General features: G+C 43.5%; 1 protein-coding gene across 6 annotated transcripts in view; it reads left to right on the forward strand.

Moving 5' to 3' along the window:
* The first annotated feature begins 162 nt into the window (after positions 1 to 162).
* IL20RB (interleukin 20 receptor subunit beta) overlaps positions 163 to 21,003 on the forward strand; it is a 109,068-nt gene continuing 88,227 nt past the window's right edge. For 5 of the 6 annotated variants that reach the window (XM_079155034.1, XM_079155036.1, XM_079155035.1 and 2 more), the window contains exons 1-5: positions 163 to 389; positions 12,909 to 13,035; positions 14,512 to 14,702; positions 18,159 to 18,283; positions 20,314 to 20,464. In XM_079155034.1, coding sequence (XP_079011160.1) covers positions 350 to 389; positions 12,909 to 13,035; positions 14,512 to 14,702; positions 18,159 to 18,283; positions 20,314 to 20,464 — 634 coding nt within the window. In that variant the 5' untranslated portion in view covers positions 163 to 349. The remainder of the gene's footprint in view (positions 390 to 12,908; positions 13,036 to 14,511; positions 14,703 to 18,158; positions 18,284 to 20,313; positions 20,465 to 21,003) is intronic. The other variant, XM_079155033.1, reaches the window with a different exon arrangement.

A 21,003-nucleotide genomic window follows, 5' to 3' on the forward strand; every position in this document is an offset into this window, starting at 1 on the left:
ACAGAGCCTGAGGTCCAGGTAGCTCCCCCAGGCAGATTCTCAAGCTCCCTAGAGTTACCTTTTCTTTGGAACTCTCCTAGGCCACTCCCCTTTATGCAATATCTGGGTTTGGGCAGAAAGGAGGGTGCTGCAGAGCCCGCCCCTTCTGAGCTGTTTGGGCCAGCTCATCTTTCCAGAACAATTCAGGCTTCACTGCGACTCAGACCTTAGCTCCAATCTCTGTTCTGAAGCAAGATGGCTGAGATGGACAGAATGCCTCATTCTGGAAGGAAACGGCTTTCCAGGTCAAACTAAGTCTGCCAAACACAGACCTCACCAGGTTCTAGAAGGAATCTGAACAAGTTTTATCATGTGGCTTTTCTACGCCTTGATTTCATGTTTCTTCACAGGTAAGTATGAATTAGAATACATCTGGTTATTTGGGCCTTAAATATAGATAGGTTAAGAAGGTGAAAAATAACTTTCCCAGGATTTGGGGTTGAAATACAGGTATAGAACATCTTATGTCTGTTTTTAAAAAGATTTCTCATCTCCTCCATTGGCATCCCCCACATCCCAAAGAAAAGAAAAGGCCTGCCTTGTGTTTGGAAACCTCTCTCCTAAGCATCCTCAGAACTATCTAGAAAGACATCATTAAAATAGTCTAAAAGTTGGCATAGCTTTGTGCATTTTGCTTTTTATCTCATTAGCTGATATTACAAGGTGCAATGGAGTTCTCAGTCTATTTATCTGTGCTGATTAAAGTAACGTAATTAAGGATTCTAAAAAAACACACATGAATAAACAGACAATTTGAGAACTTAATATTGGGTACAAGGCTTGTAAAAATTGGATTTGTCTCTTGGTAATTGTAGAAAAGGTATTCCATAGCATTTTAAAAAACATTTGGTTTGGTAAGATTACAACATTTTCTCTGCTCCACTCCTGGTTGCTGAACCTACCTGCTTTATTGGTCCAAAAACTGCTTTATTGGTCCTTAGCTGTTGGTGTTTCTTCCTGTCAAACTGCATTTAAGAGAAATTTTTAATTTTAATATTGTGGGATACTGATCACTTTGGGATGTTAGTGGGAGCCTCAAGTTTCTTTCTTTCTTTCTTTCAACACAGAACTAATTATTATAGTTTATTTAAGTCAGACAATAAATCAGTGCTTAGGCAATTTGCAAATGTTTAGAGCTGGTTTAAGCATCCAACTTGGTGTCCCTTCCTAGCCCCAAATCCTCAATTGCACAGCTCTCAATTGCATAGCACATGACTTCCCAATTTTTCATGTTCTTTTCTCATGACCCAGTACCTTCAGACCCCACCCTGTATTTATTTTGATTCTCATTCTCCTTGAAAATAAATATGGACTGCAGGCAGCTGCTGTCTTCACAATCCATACATTCTATCTCATTTCCTCCTCCTGCCCTTTATATATAATTTCCCACCAGAAACACCACGTCCAGTTCTCCCCATCCCAAGCCCATGTCCCTGTCATTGTTCCAGGCAGATCCTCCTTCCTACAGACCCTTCCCAGAACTCTATCCTTTGACATTTGACTCCATGTGCCCTAGCTTTGCTGGGTTGCTTCGCTTTTCAGCACAGAGGGAAGAACCTGGGTATCTTTTCTGGTGTCTCAACCCCCCTAGCACATGTCAGGAATGCCGTTTGTTTGGTTAGTTAGTTGTTTGTTTAGTTTTGGGGACAAAATTTGCCAGGGAAACACTCTGAGCCAAAAGGAGAAGATGGGAGGCCAAATGAGAATCAGAAAGGCCAGCATTTTTTAACCTGATGTTTTCTTCATTGATTTCAGTCTTTTGAGTCTTTTCTTAAAAGCCCTGGTTTCAAACAGACTTGGGGGTAAGTGTTCTCTTCTGACACTTAGAGACTTACAGAAAAACAAAAAGAAAATGGTGGTGGAAACCACAAAGATGTCTGAGTCAGAAAGACCCGAATATGAATTTTGGCTTTATGACTCCCTGGTTCAGTGACAAGATCATATAACCAGTTTCCTCACGTGTAAAATGGTTATAACAGCCACCTTGAAGTGTGGAGAGTTAACTAAAGTGATGCAAACCAAAGCGCTTTGAAGACTTTGGTGATGCCAACAGATGGTGGTGTCAGCAGATAAGTGCTTTAGCCCAGGTTGCTTTTTTGCAATTTTGACCATTTCCTCTGGATTATGCAGGTGCCTGTGATGAATTCTGCAAATTTTAAATGAACTTCTGTTGGTTACTAGGCAACTGAACAGATGGGTAGTTTTGTTACTTTCTTTCATAGAAATCCTTTGCCTTGCTTTGTCCCTTCTAATAACAGTATGATTTAGGAAACTGATACTTCCTACCAGTAATAATGAGGACAAAAACGACAGTGACAATCAAAATTGTTGTTTCTGTGCTTAGTTTAGTAAAAGTGTACTCTTGACTTCTCACATCAATCCTTCAAGGCACGTGTTATTTCCCCCATTTTACACAGTAGGAAGTGAACTTGGAAAGCTTCGGTTGTTTGTCCAAGTACACATACTTCTAGGAAGAGGGGGAATTGGGGTTTGACTCTGGTTTGACCAGCTCCAGAGGACCTTTTTTTTTTTTTTTTTCCATTTAAAAATCATTTTTTTTTTTGCAGTTCTGTGCAGAAAAAAATGAAATGTTAACATAGGCCCCCAAAGGGAGGAGGAACAAAGTAAAGGAAATAGTAGTGCTTTTTCTGATGCGTTTGACTTGAAGATCGTTGGAGGAAAAGGTGGTGGAAGAGGACCCAAATGAAGGGAGTTGATGTCAGACCCCATGCAGGGAAGAGGTGCAGATTTCTGCCTAGAAAGTTTGCCCAGAGTTTCATGGTGGCAGCCTCATGCTCCTTCCCCTGATCTGACTCAAGATTTTAGGTGTTCAGCATAAACTATTTAGAGCAGGAGAAAGACTAATTTAAGACAGATGGGAGATTAGGGGGGAAAAAAAGTCAGGCCTAAGCTAATTTCCCCAAGGGACTCAAGACTTGCTTCAGTTATTCTGTTTTCATTCATTTAGCATCTCTGAGCACCAGGTTCTGAGCTGGGTGCTGATTAGCAGAGAGATGAAAAAAACAAAAAACAAAAAAAACAGTCCTTTGTTTTCAGATAACATAAAATCTGCTCGAAAATACACTGAAGTCTTTGACATCTGGAGATGAAATGTATTTTTAATTATTCTTTTGACCACCAGAAGTAAGGTCTAGATCAGTGGTTCTCAGTCCTGAATGAACATCAAAATCACCTGGAGAGCTTTTTAAAACATAAGTGCCAAGACTTCACAGCCAGAGATTCTGAATTAATTTAGGATGCTGCCTAGGCATTGGGGTTTTTCAAAACTTCCTGGGTAGGGCTCTTTAAGAGAAGTGGTTGATTACAGGGCTGGGCAGGGAAAATACAAGAGGAGACAGGAGCATCCTGTGGTAAGGGCTCTGAAGAGGATAGGGGAGGTAGAGTCAACACTGCAAACGGGATTGGATCCTGGAATGGAAAAAAGACATCAGTGGAAAAAGTGGCAAAATCTACATAAAGTCAGGAGGTTAGTTACAGTAACATACCAACACTGGCTCCTTAGTTTTGATGAGTGGGTCATGGTTAGATAAGACATTGGCATCGGTGGAAGCTGAGTGATGGCTATATGAGAACTCTGTGTACTTTCCTTGGATTTTTTCCCTGTGGATCTAAAATTATTTTAAAAAATTAAAAATCTATTAATAATAATAACATGAAAAGGGGTGAGGGATAGGGACAAGTCAAATGAACACAGGACTCAACCTGAAAGAGTCCCCAGTGTCCAAAGCTGGAACCATCTGAATAATAAAATAATACCAATGTACTGGATTTTAATCATAGAATAAAATAAATAGAATAAAATAAATATCTATGAATCCATACTGATAGAAATAAACAATTGAATTGAGTAATAAACAGTGGAGAAGAAACACTCTTACAGAATTCCAATTCAATAAAAAATCACTATTAGAACATAACAGCAATTGTTGCAAGAATTCTCCACCAATAGATGCAAAATTAATATGTGGAAGTCTGAAGAAAAACAGAATATTTACATAGCCTCAGAGCATCTGTTAATTAACACTAAAGGGGAAATTGATAGCTTGCCTTAACCTAGGGATCAAGATTAACATCACTGGTAAAAAGACATACTGACATCGTGTGTTCCCTGTGAGGACATGGCAAAATGTATAACCTCAGTCACATCATGTGAAAGCATTAGACAAACCCCAACTGAGAGACAGTCTGCAAAACAGCTGACCAGTACTCCTCAAAAATGTCAAGGACATAAAAGACAAAGACATACTGAGAACAGATTGGAAGAGACTAACTAGATACGACAACTGAATGGGGAGTCCTGGACTGGTTCCTGTGGGCAGGGCAAAGAGCCTTAGGGGAAGAACTGGTGACATATGAATAAAGACTGAAGCTTAGTTAGTCATAGTCATCAATATTAATATCTCAGTTTTCAAAATTGTACTACAGTCATGGACACATAAATGGCTGGGTAAAAGGTATGTGGGAACTCGCTGCTATCTTGCAATTCCTCTAAAAGTCTGAAATATTTCAAAATACAACTAATCTGTTCACCATTTTACTGAGCTAAGATCAGGTGTTGGCAGGACTGTGTTCCTTCTGAAGGCTGTAGGGAAGAAGCTGTTTCCTTGCCATTCCCAGCTTCTGGTGGCCACCTGTGTTCCTTGCGCAGTGCCCCCTTCTGTGGTTTGTATGTTCCGCCATTTGTTTAACCATTCACCTGTTGACGGACCTCTGGGCTGATTCCAGTTTGACTATGCACATTCATGTGCAGGATTTATATTTTGAAAGCTTTCATTTCCCTAGGATAAACACCTAAGAGTGCATTTGCTAGGTCAGACAGTAATTGCATGTTTAGTTTTACAAGAAACTGCCCATTTTCTGGAGTGAACGTACTATTTTACATTCCTACCAGTAACGTATGAGGGATCTGCTTTCTGTCTCCTTGCTAGATTTTGGTTTTGTTATTTAAAAAAAAAAAATTTTTTTGCCATTCTGATATCTGTGTACAGTGCTATCTCACTGTGGTGTTAATTTGTATTTCTATAATAACTAATAACATTCAGCATCTTTTCATGTGCTTATTTGCATATGATATATCACCTTTGGTGAAATGTCTCTTCATACCGATTGCCATTTTCTAATTGGATTGTTTGATTTTGTGCTATTGAGTTTTGAGCATACATTTATTATATATTCTAGATTATAGTCCTTTGTGAGATAATGGTTTGCAAATGCTTTTCCCCACTATTTAGTTTGTCTTATCATCCTCCTAACAGGGTCTTTTGCAGAGCAAAAGTTTTTAATTTTGATGAGATTTAATTTAAATTTTTTTCCTTTTATGAATCTCACTTTTGGTGTCAAGTCTAAGAAACTTTTTGCCTATTCCCAAAATTTTTCTATTTTTTTCTCAAGCTTTAAACATTTCACACTGTGATCCATTATGTGTTAATTTTTGCATAAGATGTGAAGTTTACTATGAGGTTCACTTTCGTTTTTCCTACAGATGCCCAATTGTTGCAGTTATTTGTTGAAAAGATTTTCTTTCATTGACTTGCTTTTGTACCTTTGTTAAAAAGCAGTTGGGCATATTTGTGTGGATCTATTTCTGGGACCTCCATTGTGCTCCATTGATCTATGTGTCTATTCCTTTACCCACACCACACATTCTTAATTACTATAATTCTTGAAATTGAGTAGATTTGTTCCTCTGTTTTATTTTCAAAATTATTTTGAGTTAGGAGTGTATGTAGTGCTCGACACATGTTCAACATGCACAAGATCTTGTGTTCGATTCACAGTATACATGCACACACACAAAAAAAAAAAAAAGAAAGAAAGAAAAAGAAAAAGAAAAACAGCTTTGGTTATTCTAGTTCTTTTGCTTTTTAAAATAAAGATTGTTAATCTCCAAACTGATATACAGGTTTCACACAATCCTGTCAAATGATTGTCAAGGTTTTTTGTAACTATCTCCAAACTTCACTATTTTGAATATTCCAATCCATGAATATGGTATGTCTCTCCATTTATTTAGATCTTCTTTAGTTTCATACATCAGCATTGAGACATTTTCCCCATATCAATCCTGTTATATTTTGTTGGATTTGCATTCATGCATTTCGCTGTTTTTTGAGTGGTTGTAATTTTAATTTCCATGCATAAGTCTTCATTGCTAATCCGTCGCTGGCTCTTTGCGGTTCCAAAATCCGTGGATATTTGTCACCGCTTGCAGCAACAACTTGCACGGGTCTTATGGGTGGTGGACTGGAAACTGAGGCACTTTTATCTTTCTCTTTAGTGTGCTGCTTTCTTGTTTGTTCATAGAGGATAGAGGAAATGAGGCTTACTTGCTTTGAGAGGAGAGAGAGAGAGAGAGAGACTTATCAGAGAGAAAGAGAGACTTTGCTTAAGAGAGAGAAACCTTGAGAGAAGGACAGGCTTTGTTTAGAGGAAGAGAGACTTGCTACGCCTCACTTAAGTTCTGCTGCTTCCTGGTGCATCCTGCATCCCGCGAACCAAGGGTGTGTCTGTCTAAGGTGTCCTAGTGATGCGTCTCAGTTCTCTGTTCTGCGATCTGCCTTCTGCTGCTGCCCCTACTCGCTGCTGCCGCGCGTGTGTCCCTACTAGCTACTGCTGCGTGTTTTTCCCTCTGGCTGCTGCCGGGCGTCTAGCTGCTTTTTTGCTAATGGCTGCTGCGCGTGTGTTTCCTTTCTTCTGGCTGCTGTTCTCACTTTCTTCGTGTCTCTGTCTCACTCCGCCTACGCTTATATCACCTCCAGGAGGTGGAGAGCAGGGCCACGCCTCTTATGCAAAGATTAGGCGAGACGCTTCGAGCAGGCAATTAGTCCTCGAGAACACATGCGCATACATTGTGTGCATGGACGAGAAAAATCACCTGAGTGTGCTTATGTCAATTAACCTCCTCGCTGCCGATGTGATCAGGCGCCATTCCGGTGCCACCAACATGGCACAGCCCCCAACACTAATCTATAGCAATATAATTAATTTTTGTTTATCTTGTATCTTGTGAGCTTGTTGAACTCACTTATGAGTATCAGGAATTATTTTTGTTCTTGTTTTAGATTCCATTGGATTTTCTACATACCCTATTATCTCATCTGTAAATTGAGGGAGTTTTACTTCTTCCTTTCTAATCTGTATTCTTTTGCTTGCCTTAATACAGTAACTGGAATTTCCAGTGTTCTGTTGAATAAGACGGGTGAGAGTGGACATCCTTGACTATTCTTGGTCTTAGTGGGGAAGAATTCAATCTCTTAATAAAAATAAAATGCTGGCTGTAGGCTTTTAGTATAAAGGCTTTATCAAGTTCAGATAAACCCCTTGCACTTCTTAATTTGAAGAGAGATTTGTTCTGTTTTAATCATGAATAAGTCTTAGGTTTTATAAATGTTTTTTCTGTGTCAACTGATAAGATTTTTTTTTTTTTTTTAGCATATTAAGCAGGTTTTATTTAAAGGTAATAATACAAACTTCTCCCGGCAGGAAGAAGGGGGCCATGGCTGATGTTCTAAAGTCCCAAGAAGTGAGTGCACCCTACATCTTTTATAGGTTAAATTCTCTTTTGTTCTCCAGTTCTCTCCCCCCTTATTTCTCCTTTCTGCCTAAGTTACTAGGCCTGGTTTTGCATTAAGTGAAAAACCACGGGCAGGGGGAGGGCCAAGGTGATTCAGGCAGGTAAGGGTCCAGGGGGCATTAATTAGCAGCTCCTTCCCTGCAGTGCTTGATGAAGGCAGGTAAATTTGGTAATCAATGGGCTCTGGAGATCCTTGACATTCCATTCTTCCAGGGGCAGTCTCCAACTTCCAGAGGCAGATGGCTTCATGGCTTCATTTCCTCGAATTGACCCGATCCCCTATTTCTACACTAACCTGTCCTTAATTCTGGCTTCATTCCCCCCTTTAACTTTAGGAACCCCTAACTGCTGTAAGGAAAAGAAAGAGGGCATCGATCATTCTGGCTGCTTCGAAGCTGGAAGGGGGCAGCGAGGGGCAAGCAGTTTGGAGTTCCTTTTTTAAAAATCAGGTCAATCGAGGGGTCCAAGGTAGAAGTCTGGTTGGGGAAGAGCAGGTTGTAAAGTCATCTGGGGGTGGGTGCTTCTATGATAGGAGAACAAAAAGACATGAATACTGAAATGAGATTAGTACAAAGTAAATGTTGCAGCATCTGAAACATGCCACTGAGTATCATGAAAATGACAGAAGTCAATCTCTCACCAGGAGGTGGAAGAACTGAGAAATTGTTCCCATAACTAGGCCTAACAAAAGCTGGAGAGGACAAGGCCTTTATTTGGGGACTTTAACATTGTCCTGGTTATCAGGAATGTAAACACAACATTTAACTCTTAATGTCATAGATGTCCCCAGGAAATATAGTTAAGCTACTTAATGTCATCTGATTTTTTAAAATATTCCTTTATTGGTATAACCTGTGTTTAGTAGAGATCTCTATACTTCTGTTACTTAGGGATAGATAATCATATGAGCAAACATAGATTAAGTCTACCTGTGTAGCTTAGGAAGGTCTGCAGGCCTTAAACTGACTAAAAACTTCTGACTCCGGCAGTTTCTCTGGATAGTTACCAGGCACATTTGCCTAAGAATCTCTCTTTTGTAGCTTTTAGTCTTTATTCTAGTGGACTAACACAAGTGTACATCTTAAGTTACATTTAACTATTATTTCTTTTAAATGCCCAATAATGGCTATATTTTGGTTTTAACTGTTTTGCTGGGTGTCTAAGATCAAGCTGGTCAAATTGACCTGGTTCCTGTCTTGTTAAAGTTCCCACAGGGGTCACTCATAGAGAACTTAAGAGCAGCTTCTTAGCTCCGCCAGTGCCTTTGGTTAGGCAGGGTCGTCTTGATGAGGTGGCTTCCTTTGGAAGCATCAAGGAATGTCTCCCTTTTTCCATGACCCTCCTCTGCAGCAGATGCACTGAGTGATTTTTCATCCTCTAGGGTCTCAACAATCTCCTTGATCAGGAGGTTGTGTGACCCAGAGTTGCAACGCTCCTTAGAGAAGCTCTCTTGTTTGTGGGTTCAGGCTGACTGAGGGTAAAAGATCCAAATACTGGTCTATCTTGCCTTCTGTATTTAATTCCAATCTCTAAGTTTGATCTTAATCATCCAGCAAGCCAGTCTCACCAGTCATAAAGTAAGAGTACTGGGCTTTAACTTCAATGTCCATAACTTTACAGTTATTTACCTTTTTATCTAACTGGAGTCTGTATTAGTACTGAAAATTACCACTATCTGTTCTATAGGTGATGGCTTATTATCAAAAGTTACCTAGGTTGTGTGTTCTTGAAGCAGCTACTTCTGCAAAATATTAACAGGTAACAGTTTTACAAAATGAAATTAGCAAGAGTAAAAATATATTCAGCTTGTATAATAGCTATCTTGAATTTTGACTGAGAACCACATTATATTCCCTATTTGAGATCATAGTAATTTTACAACAAAAACTAATCTTTTGACTAACTTTAAAAAAGCTGAAGTCTGACTTACTTTGGAGCCGTTCTAATATGTAGTAAGGTGGGAGACAGAGCTTTATCTCAGGTAAGGCATGGCTCTTTACAAATCTTAAGTGTTCTAATTTGAGGTTGATCTTTGCTTTTTTTTTTTTTTAAATGTCATTTTAAGAAATTTCAACTGATAAGATTATGTGGTTTTTCTTCTTTAGCTTATCGATGTGGTGGATTGCATTTATTGATTTTCAAATGTTGAACCAGCTTTGCATACCTGGAAAAAAATCCCACTTGGTCACGATGTATAATTTTTATATATTATTAGATTTGTATTACTAATATTTTATTGAAGATTTTGCACCTAAGTTCATGAGATCAAAGTTCATAAAAATACTTATGCAGGGCTGGGGATATAGCTCAGTTGGTAGAGTGCTTGCCTTGCAAGCCCAATGCCCTGGGGTTCAATCCCCAGGACCACAAAAACAACAACAACAACAACAACAAAACAAACTTATGCAAATTATCTTTGTTTGGATTGGGTTGTATCTCAGTGCTAGAGCATTTGCCTAGCATGTGCAAGGCTCTGTGTTCAATCTCCAGTACTGTGAACAAACAAACAAATAAAATATAAATTATCTTTGTGTGATTTTGCTATCAGGTAATACTAGCATCATAAAGTAAGTTGGAAAGTGTTTTTTCCTCTTCTATGTATTGAAATAGTGTGTGTAAAGTTGATGTTAATTGTTCTGTAAATGTTTGGTAGTATTCTCCAGTGAAACCATCTGGGCATGAAGACTTAATTCTTGAGGGCTTTTAAAGTATATAAGTACATTATATTAGGTAATGAACAAATTATATTAATACATTATTTAATTTTAAAGAACATAGCTTTACATTTATACAGCTTCATACTCCCAAAATAGTTTCCAGAGAGGAAGGATGTCAGAGGAGACCATGCTTCACCCTCCTGTACCACCCCCACCCCCAGATGTCCTTTTTCCTTTCCATCTCTTTGATGATTTCAGAGTGAGGACTAGGGAGGTCGGAAGCCTCCCTTGTGGGTGCCCCAGGTGTTTCCTCATAGGGCTGACTGTGGTCAGTAAGCATGAAATGAAGGGGTGTCACCAGTGTCTACATTAGAGAAGAGGTTAGGGAACCAGAAGCCCCCCAGCCCCATTTCCTTGTGGTAAGAGGGCTTGATAACGAACAGCGGGTGCCAATATGGAGGTAGGCATAGAGGGCCCCAGATGTCCCCTCACTCCACTGTGCTGTCGATGTTATCACGGTGACTATAACAGCAAAGGGAGGCAGGTGTTGGGCATTAAAAGGGAGTATATAAAATGGAGAAGAGAGGACTGTATCAAAAGGTCAAGTCTTCACCCTGGGGTTACCTTCAAAGTTGAGCTTTGGAGTGCCCACAGTCCTTATGAGAGCAAGTTCAGCTTCACGGACCTCTTTCATTCTGAGCGAACCATTCTGGATGCATTGCACACACCTATGTGAGCAGATGCTTATGTTACAGATTGGCTTGTGGCCTTGCAGTCCTCCTGGGGTGGAGTCTCTGGGCTGGCTTGGCACCTCTGGACTCACGGCATAGCTGACCTGAGCCTGCCCCCCTCACCTGGAAGCCGATGCTCCATTTGGCATTGTTGGAGGTCACGAAGGGATGTGCTTTTATGCCAAAGGATAGCAGCAGCAGGAGAGGAACATGATGAGAAGTTGGCAAGAGCCTGCAAGGGTTTGCCATGAAGGGGTGGGAGGCTTAGATTTATGCAAGTTGCTTAAGGTGACATAGTATATGACTGAGTCAAAGCCTGGATCCAGGACTTTTCATAAATAATGTGCCTCAGGATTAATATTCAGAATATGTAAGGAATTCAAACAACTCAATAACAAAAACAAACAAAATACCCTAAGAATCTGACTAAAAAATGGAAAGTAGATCTAAATAGACATTTATTTTAAAAAAGACATACAAAAGTGACTAAAAATGACTAAAAAGTACATGAAAAAATGTTTAACATCATTAATTATAAAGTAGATGCAAATCAAAACCACAATGATTTAACACTTCACCCCAATTAGAGTGGCTATTATCAATCTTGGGTTGTAGCTCAATGGTAGAATGCTTGCCTAGCATGTACAAGACTCTGGGTTTGAGTCCCAGGATAGACAAAAAACAAAAAAAAGTCTATTATCAAAAAGATTAAAGATAACAAGTACTGATAATGAAGTGAAGAAAAGGGAATATTTGCACACTCTTGTTGGAAATATAAATTAGTATAGCCATTATTGAAAACCGTAGAGCTTCCTCAAAAAATTAAAAATAAAACTACCATATGATCCAGCAATCCTCCTACTGGGTATGTATCCAAGGGAAGTGAGCTCAGTATGTTGAAGAGACATCAGCATTCCCAAGTTCATTGCAGCATTATTCACAATAGACAAGGAAGGGAAGCAACCTAAATGTACATCAACTGATGAATTTATAGCAAAATGTGGTACATCCATAGTGGAGTACCATTCATCCATAAAAGGATGAAATCGTTTCATTTGCAACCTCAGGGATGGAACTGGAGGCTCTCATGTTAAGTAAAACAAAGACACGGAAAGAGATACCTCATGATCTCACTCAGATGTGGAGTCTTTTTGGGGAAGAGTGAATCTCATAGAGATTTAGAACAGAGTGGTGGTTACCAGAGTGTGGGGAGAGGAGGAGAGAGAGGGGGAGAGAGGGGAAAGTTTGGTCAACAGGTACTAAATTATAGTTAGATTGGAGAAAGAAATTCTGATATTCTACTGCACAGTAGAGTGAGTATAGATAATGAAAATGTACTGGATATTTCCAAAAGGCTGGAAGAAAGAACTTTGAATGTTTTACCACAAAGAAATAATAAATATTTGAGGAGACAGATATGCTTACCTTGATTTGAACATTACACAATATATATGTGTATCAAGGTATCACATGGTAGGTTCCCCATAAACATGTACAATTTTTATATGTTTGTTAAAAAAATAAGTGCATACATAACATGCATACGTAAATAATGGACCTTGGTTTTCTCATTTGTATACTGGATAAACCAGTGGTCCTTAGTCCCAGTTTAGTCGTGAGGATTAAAGGAAGAATCTAGCACATAGCTTGATAGAATATGATAAGGTCTTGCTAAAGATTAGCCATCATTACTGTTAATATGCCATCCTCCCACAAAGGCAGAATTATATAATGATGGTGGCAAAAATTTAGCATTAGCACAAGAATGATAAAATTAGAGTTGTTCTGGTTCATAATTCTTTGAGGTCTTTCACTGGACACCAGTCTGAAGCTGTGACATTCCCCACTGTCAGCCACCCTTCAGCCTTCCTCTCTGCCTTCTCCTAGATGGAGTGACCAGTCTGCCTGCCCCTCAGAACCTCTCTGTGCACTCAACCAACATGAAGCATTTCTTGACGTGGAGCCCAGTGATCCTGCCTGGAGAAACAGTACACTATTCTGTTGAGTACCAGGGGTGAGTGATTTGTTTTTGTTGTTTGAATAATTTTTGGTTCAAGGAGGCCTTGTGAGCCCAGGGATGGATCATCTCCAATGATCTGTCCCCTCTGTGTGAGTGGGCATTGAAAGAGTCAAGGAAGCAAGGAATTGCCCTCTGGATTTGACAGTGAACTCTCTGAGAACATAAATGTGTAGACATACATTTTGGTGTGACTTCTTTTGAACAGTGAGTCAACTGTCCAAAGAGTTTGACCCTGACTTGAGATGGACAAGTAATTGGAGACACAGATCCTTTGGGAATAGAGAGAGATCTTAGTTTTCCTGACTACGGTCTTGTACCTAGAAACCGAAACAAATATCCACCCTAAAGATCAGCTGGCCCTGGGGCCAACCAGGCCCTAATCTTCTCTGGGTCTCCAGGCATTTGCAATTGTTGAATTGTGACAGCAATAGAGGAAGTGCTCAATATATTTCATTAGCAGTGAATACAAACTGAGCACCTGTATGTGTGGATACTCTTGGCTCAGGATACAATGTTTCTGGATATAGGGAACTTAATATCTGATGGAGGAGACAGGCGGAAAATACAATAGGTCCATTTGCTCCAGTGTGGTATCCTCTAGCCATAGGGAGTTATTTAAGTTTAAATTAATTTAAATTAAATTAACTGTCTGCTCCCCAGTCACACCAGTCATATTTTGGATGCTCCAGAGCCATGTGTGGCTAGCCGCTGCCATACTGGGCACCACCAATGTTGAACGCTTCCTTCATCACAGGAAGTTCTACTGGGCGGCAATGCTTGAGGCAACTTCGGAGAGTGGTCAGTGCTAGAACAAACTAGAAGGCTGAGGTGATAGAGCTACTCTGTAGCTCCTTTATATGAGGTGGTTGGGAAAGGTCTCTCTGAGGAGGTGATGCTTACATCAGATCTGCAGGGCAGGAGGACCCATCCCTGTGAACAGTAGAACATTTGAGACAGTGAAAAGCTGGTCAAATGTCCCGTGGAAAAAAGAGGTCAGCATTCTGGAGGAATGACCAGGAGGTCAGGGTGGCAAAGATATCACTTTTAGGGACAGGGTGAGAGAGAAGGCCAGAGTCTTGTAGCAACGGGAACAAGTTTGGACTCCATTCTAAGTGCCGTAAGAAGCCATGGAAGATGGAAATGTCATGGTCTGCTGAGGAAGGTGAATAGCTTGAAGGACAGCAAGGGTGGAAACCAGAGACCGCAGTAAGGCAGGGCATGAGGCTGGCTGAGATTAGGGTGCTGACCATGGACAAGGAGAGAAATGGACAGTTTGGGGTTTATGCCTACATTTCCCTTGGCTGGTGACAAATGTAGTGAAGGAGAATGGATGGTTGGTGAGGGAAGAGAGTGGAGATGGGGTGGGGGCAAAGGCTAACCATAAAGTGTGGGAGAATGGAGGGGTTCCCATCATCACCGGGCCTGGGTCAAGGGGTTGGTATGACCCTGCGCACTCTTTTCCTTGGCCAGGGAGTACGAGAGCCTGTATATGAGCCACGTCTGGATTCACAGCAGCGGTTGCTTGCTCACTGAAGACCCCAAATGTGACCTCACTGATGACATCACTGCCACAGTCCCTTACCAACTCCGTGTCAGGGCCACGCTGGGCTCCCAGACTTCTGCCTGGAGCACCCTGAAGCACCCCTTTAATCGAAATTCAAGTAAGGCTCTTTTCTCCTTACGCCTTGCCCCACTGTGCTCCCTTCCCATGTTCACCAAGACGTTCAGGACCTTTATAGCATTAAAATAATCTTGCAAAGCCAGAATATCGTGAGCACGAACCACCCTTACTGATACATGCTAGAAATTGCTGATTGCTTCCCACAGGCTCCCTCTCTGTCTCTGTTATGTTCTTTGGCTTTGGAAGTCACTGCTGACTGTCTCTCTCAGGGTCTGCAGATGGTGGAGACACTGGCATTGGGAATGTGGCTGTTCCAGAAATAGGGAGATAGATCTAAGACTACTTCTGACTACACTGATAATCCTCCATTTAGCTTACACTCCCCTCTGGTGCCTCATGAATTCCATCTTTACTGACTGTGAACAACTTCATTGTTTAAAAAGATCTATACATTTAATGGCCACTAAAAATAGTTCCTGTCTGTGGTTGCTGGGAGATGACTCTTCTATTGCTGTGGTACCTGGAAAATGATTAAGAAGAAAAGAATCCAAGTAGGTGACCACATACGGTTGAGTGTAAGCGTTGGCCAGGTCATAAAAGGATGTGCGGATGTGGGAAACAGTAGAAAAAAGCAAGGGCTGGCTGGCTGGCCGCAGGCAGAGAGGCCCCTGTCAATGAGGCTTTGCCATGAAGCTCGTCAAGTCAGCAGAAGATAGCGATGGAAAAGGGGGGTGTAGGCAAGCTCTGTCTCACACCACAATCCCTCTGGCTGCTGTTGGAAACTGGCCTGGAGGGCAAGCCTGCGCAGGGCGGGGAAAGAGTGAAGAGGGAATTGCAATACTCCAACTGGTTCAAGATGGATCCCAGCCTCAAGCATGGAGGAGAGGAGGGGGAGGAAAGGAAGAACTCAAGAGATGTGGATGAGTTTGAAAGGACAGGGCTTGGGGACCAGTTATTAGGGTAGGGAGAGACGATGATGGTGTCCAGCTGCTGATTGGAATTGGAGAGAATGCCATCTGAAGCAGAGACACTGGAGGAGCACCTGGTCTTGAGGAATGAGAGACAGCTCTGTTTTCTGGGCTCTTTGAGATTGAGATTCCGGCAGAATAGCATGCCTAGGATGTCTGATTGGCAGCTGGACATCAGGATCTGGGCCTCAGAGAGGTCAAAGCCAAAGACACATAGAACAGAGAGTGGAAGAGATTATCCATGGAGAAGATATGGGGGACAAAGAGACCCCAGAGTCCTGGGACCTCAGGATTTAACATGTATATGGAGGGAAGGACACTAATCAGTGGAGGGACTGGTGGGTCATGGAGGGAGAATAGGCTGAAGGAAGCCCCTGCATGGATCCTCAAGAAAGTGACCTCACATAATGGAAGGGACAACAGTGTGGTTGCTGGGGTGGAGGACCTGAAGGAGGTGGGAAGGAGCAGGGCGGCTCCCCCTCTGAAGCAGGTGTGGGTGGGAATGCAGACATTTTGGACCTGCAGGAAGAGCAAGGGGAAGGACCTTTGGTGACCTGGTATTCAGAGGTGGCAGAAGATCCTCTGCTGTGAGGGCAGAGGAAGTAATGGGACAAGTCAGGGTTACTAAGGAGCTTATGATACTGGGGGGAAATCAGGGCAGTTTAGAGGTGTGGGGGCCCAAGCAAGAGGCCGAGGAAGATGAAGACAGCTTTGAAAGGGAAGCTGGCCCTGTGGAGCTTGAGGGATGTGGTTCAAACCCCAGTTCAGTCACTCAATAGCTGGGTCTCTGCCTTCTCATCTGTAAAAGGGGCAACAGGTTGCCTCACTGGAAAGTTGTAGGGACCGCATGAGAAGAAATGTGTCAGCTACTCAGTGCAGTGCTGAACTTTCATAGCACTCAAGTGTAGGCCGGTGTTATTGTTATTTTTGCCCTAGGGATACCTGGAGCTGAGAGCCAGAGAACAGAGGAGTAGAGGGGTGGGGCAGGTATAGGATTGTTGGAATGAAATACCAGTAGGAATTTTGGTGCCAACTAAGTGTTCCTCAGTCAGGTCTCCTTCCCAGGTACTGGGAGGACTTGGTGAAAATGGCAGGATCCCAAGCACTGGGGTAGGGCACTGCGACTCTGTCTCTGCCTGCAGTAACCAGGTAGTACCCAGCACCACCTCCCTCTGGTACCTGGGAGATGCCAAGACTAGTGCTGGGGACTAGCAGCTGCTGAAGGACTCGGGTCAAATGGAGATAAGGGAGTGCCTGTAAAACTATGTGGGCTGGGCTGCATGGTCAAGCTGCCGAGGAGGCCAGAATAAACAGGAAAAGGTCTTGCTGTCGGGGGATCTGAGGAAAGGAGCCCATGCCTGCATCAGAGGGCTCAGGATGTGTTCTTGAGTGACCCCTGCGCCGTGGAGTCAGCAATAATGCTGGGGTAGCATGGTGATCTCTGAAGGGTGTTCTGTCTGTCCTTTTCCATTTGCAAAAGACCATTCTGACTTTTCCCCAGGAATGTGAAAAATCCTGTTTTAAGGCTCCCCTGTAGAGGATCTTCTGCCCTTAACCTTGTTGGGAGCAGAAGTTCTTAGCCTTGACTGCTTGTTGGAGTCAAGGATGAGCCTGAGAACCATGCCACTGGGACCCATCCCTCGAAGGTCCAACTTGACTGATTTGTGTGCATCCTGGTCACTGGTAGTTCAAAATTCTCCCTAGTTATTGTCCTTTATGTCTGGAATTGAGATTGCCTAGTACAGAGAATCAACGCCCCCATGGTAGAGGCTAGAAACAGACATGGGCTCAAATTCTGGTCACTAACTGTGTGATTCTGGGGAAGTCCCTTAATTTTTCCATAGAAACAGAATAATATTTACCTTCTTAAGTTTCCTGGGTAGATTAAATGAGACAGGTATACAGAATGCATAGGACAGAGGTTCCTGGTCAAACACTATCAAAAAATTCTTCTCCGAACTGAAACTTCAGGTCATTTTCTCTAACTCTATCCTCAATAAAGATGGAGGTCAGAGGACCTGGTTCTAATCACATGTGACTTGAGAGTGGAAGGGTCAAATATCTTTTCCTTCTAGAGGTTTTCCAGAGGCAGTGCTAGTGGTGCTGTCTGAATGGGTATGTTCACCCAGTTGGCCTGATTTCCCAAGTCTTCCTGTCCCCTACCAAAAGAGATAATGTCTACTTGAGTATGTAATCCTGTTTCATCTTTTCTTGAGTATATATTCTTGCAGAAGAACAGGAATAGAAAACTTTACTGAAGTTAAGAGGAAAAAAAAAAAAAAGAATTGTAGTAAATCTTTGCCATTTGTGTATCATTCATTCATCATTCAAAAAGCATTTTCTGAGCACCTACTAAGCACAAAAGAGTATTTGTGTACATGTTTCCATGTGCTGTGAAGCTACAATGGGCCCCCTCCCTTCCCCATGGGGGCTGGCTGTTTCCTCTGATGACAAAGGCATTGGGAAATGACCAGGGAAAGTGATCCTATCTGGGACTGGCTTTGATTCTGCCCTTGCCTTGCCAACAGCCATCCTCACGCCCCCCAGGATGGAGGTCTCCAAGGATGGCTTCCACCTGGTTATTGAGCTGGAAGACCTGGGGCCGCAGTTTGAGTTCCTCGTGGCCTACTGGAGGAGGGAGCCTGGGGCCAAGGTGAGTCAGGCTCTGGGGAAGGAGGCACAGGAAAGCCAGGGCCTGCTGTGCTCACGTCTGGGCGGCTTGAGGATGAACAGCTCTGGGTGAAGCCTGTGATGGGAGAGATGACCGGATGCTGACCATGCCTTATTCCACTCTGGCCTTGGCTGGGAACATTTTCAGGCAAATCTGCTGAAGTTTGGGGACTGCCTCATGCCCCAAACTCTAACCTAGATTGTCCCATAACTTCTTTTGAATGGATTTTTTTTTTCTCTCCATTAACTGATCTCCTCAGCCAGTTAGGGGCAGCAGACCAGGGTACTCCAGATCAACTGGGTGATTTCAAGAGCTTACAAGTCTGGTACAAGCCTCTTGAGGGTGTGTATCTTGGCAGGGAACAGAGTGGGGGCAGCCAGCCAGGAGCTGGCTTATGAATAAGCTGGCTCATCCAATTATGAGCAGGTAGGCCATGCAGAAAGCCCAGAAGGCGCTGCCCCTCCCCGTGGGAAGGTTGCTGCAGCCTGTGTGAGTGGAGCCCAGCCTCACAAAGGGAATGTAGAGCAAACAGCAGCAGCAGAAGGGGCGGAGCATCAGTGGAAAGTGGGGGACACTCAAATTTGTGGAGCCCCTGTCCAAGCTGAGGTGGTGACTCGGCCTAGAGGCCCACGCCCGACAGCACCAGGAGGAACGGGCTTTCTCATAGGTTTCATATGGTGCAATTATGGGTGCTCGCAGAATCCCTGAGCAGAGCTGGCGGAGTCCCCCTTCTCCAGGGCCCCCTGCCTGTGGTGGGTCCTCTTCCTGTGGCCCCCCACAGCTTACTCCCAGGCCCTGCCCCTCAGCACTCCTTCCTACAAATGCCCCTGATTGTGCCTTCCAAGCCACTCAAGGCCCCTCAGCCTGATGCCCCTCACCCTGTCCCCTCCCCTTTGTCTCCACTTCCAGTTCCAGGTATTCAGTTTCCCAACACCAAAGGAGGGGAATCCCATTGTTCATTCTCCTCAGTCCAAGCTTAGGGATTGCAGGTAGCTAGCTGGCCTCTGATTGAACCCTTTTCATGCTGGGGGGTATCCAGGTCACTTAGCAGTGTCCGAGGGCAGTGCATGTGCCCCTCCACACACTCAACAGGGGCTACTGGTTGGGAAGTGTCCCCTGGAAGATGGTGGGGACAGGTCGGGTGGGCAATAACACCAGGTTCCAGCACTTACCCTGTGAGGTCAGGGCTCACTCACAGGACATGGCATTGTCAACCAGGCAGGTGGAATAGTGTTGGGGACAGGTTGGGGCCTGACAGGAGGCAGCTTCAAGCCTGGGGACTGAATCTGAATCTGACGCAGCTTCCTCAGATTCTTTGGGATGGAATGGCTCCCCACCCTTGTGACTGGCAGGGCCAGTGCTGAAAGAGGAGCGTGTGCCCTGAGTCACCTGGGCTCGGCCCACACAAGCCTCTGCAGGCTCAGAGGCCGAGCACAGCCTTGGGCAGGGGGTGAATGTGGAAGGGTGCACAGCTGGGTGCATAGGTAGAGGGCTGGGTGTGCAAGTGGGGAGGCCTGGCTGACCAGCTCACTGCTTTTATGCACTGATCTCTGTGGCAGGAGAGGTCATACCAAATCCTTGCTCAGTCAGATTTCCAAACTTCCGGTCTCTGCTCAAATGTCATCCTTTCAGAAAGCCTTCCTTTAACCACCCTGTCTAAACTAGTGCCTCCCTGCACTCTCTGCTCCTTGTTTGGCTTGTTTCTGCATAGTTTTTATAGTTACTGACGTGTATTTATGTACTGTCTCCCCACAAAAGCTCCACGAGAGCAGGGACTTTGCCTCCTTTGTTTGGTGCTGTGTCCCTGTTCCTGGAACAGTGCCTGATATTTATTAGGTGCCTAATAAATGTGAGTGGAAGAATGTACATGAGTGTACACATGCATGAGTGACAGGGAACATTCTGTTCGCACCCCAGAAAGGAAATCCCTGCAGTTTTCCCTCCCTGGCTGTCTTTGCCCTTTCCAGTCCTGCTGCCCTCAGGGAGTAACTGTGTTTTCTGGTCTCCCAAAGGAACAGGCCAAAGTGGTGAGGAGTGGGGGCGTTCCTGTGCATCTGGAAACCATGGATCCAGGGGCCACATACTGTGTGAAGGCCCAGTCCCTGGTGAAGGCCATCGGGAGGTGCAGTGCTTTCAGCCAGGCAGAGTGTGTAGAGGTTCAAGGTAAAGAAGGCCCGCCTGTCCGTTGGGTCCCTGCACAGGTGACAGCCCCTCTTGGTGCATGCTCAGGTGCCTTTGATTCTGAGCTTTCTCTTGATTTCACTTACCTGGGTGGGTTCCTGTGGTAAAAGTGTGCAGGAGTCCATCCTTGGGGCTGGGTGGGGTCTCTTGAGCAGCTGTCTAGAACACTCTCCCCATGAAAGCTTCCTCCTCCTGAGGCCAGATGTGCCAAGGCTGATGAATACTGCCTGTGATTAGAGGGGGCTGCGGGAGAGGCAGCCAGCGTCCTCAGCCAACCTGGGAAGGAGGTCCTACACTGTAGCCGTATATATAGTTTCTTTCATCTGGAAGGGGCCTTATGGAGAGTCTCCAGAATCCTCTTGTTCCTCCCACCTTTGACATTAAAAAAAAATTGTTTTTAGTTGTAGATGGACACAGTACCTTTATTTTATTTTATTTATTGATTTTTATTTTTGCTGAGGATCTGAACCAGTGCCTTACACATACTAGGCAAGTGCTTCACCACTGAGCTACAGTCCCAG

The sequence above is a fragment of the Sciurus vulgaris genome, assembly GCF_902686455.1.
Source record: "Sciurus vulgaris genome assembly, chromosome: 10".
Taxonomy (NCBI): Eukaryota; Metazoa; Chordata; class Mammalia; order Rodentia; family Sciuridae; genus Sciurus; species Sciurus vulgaris.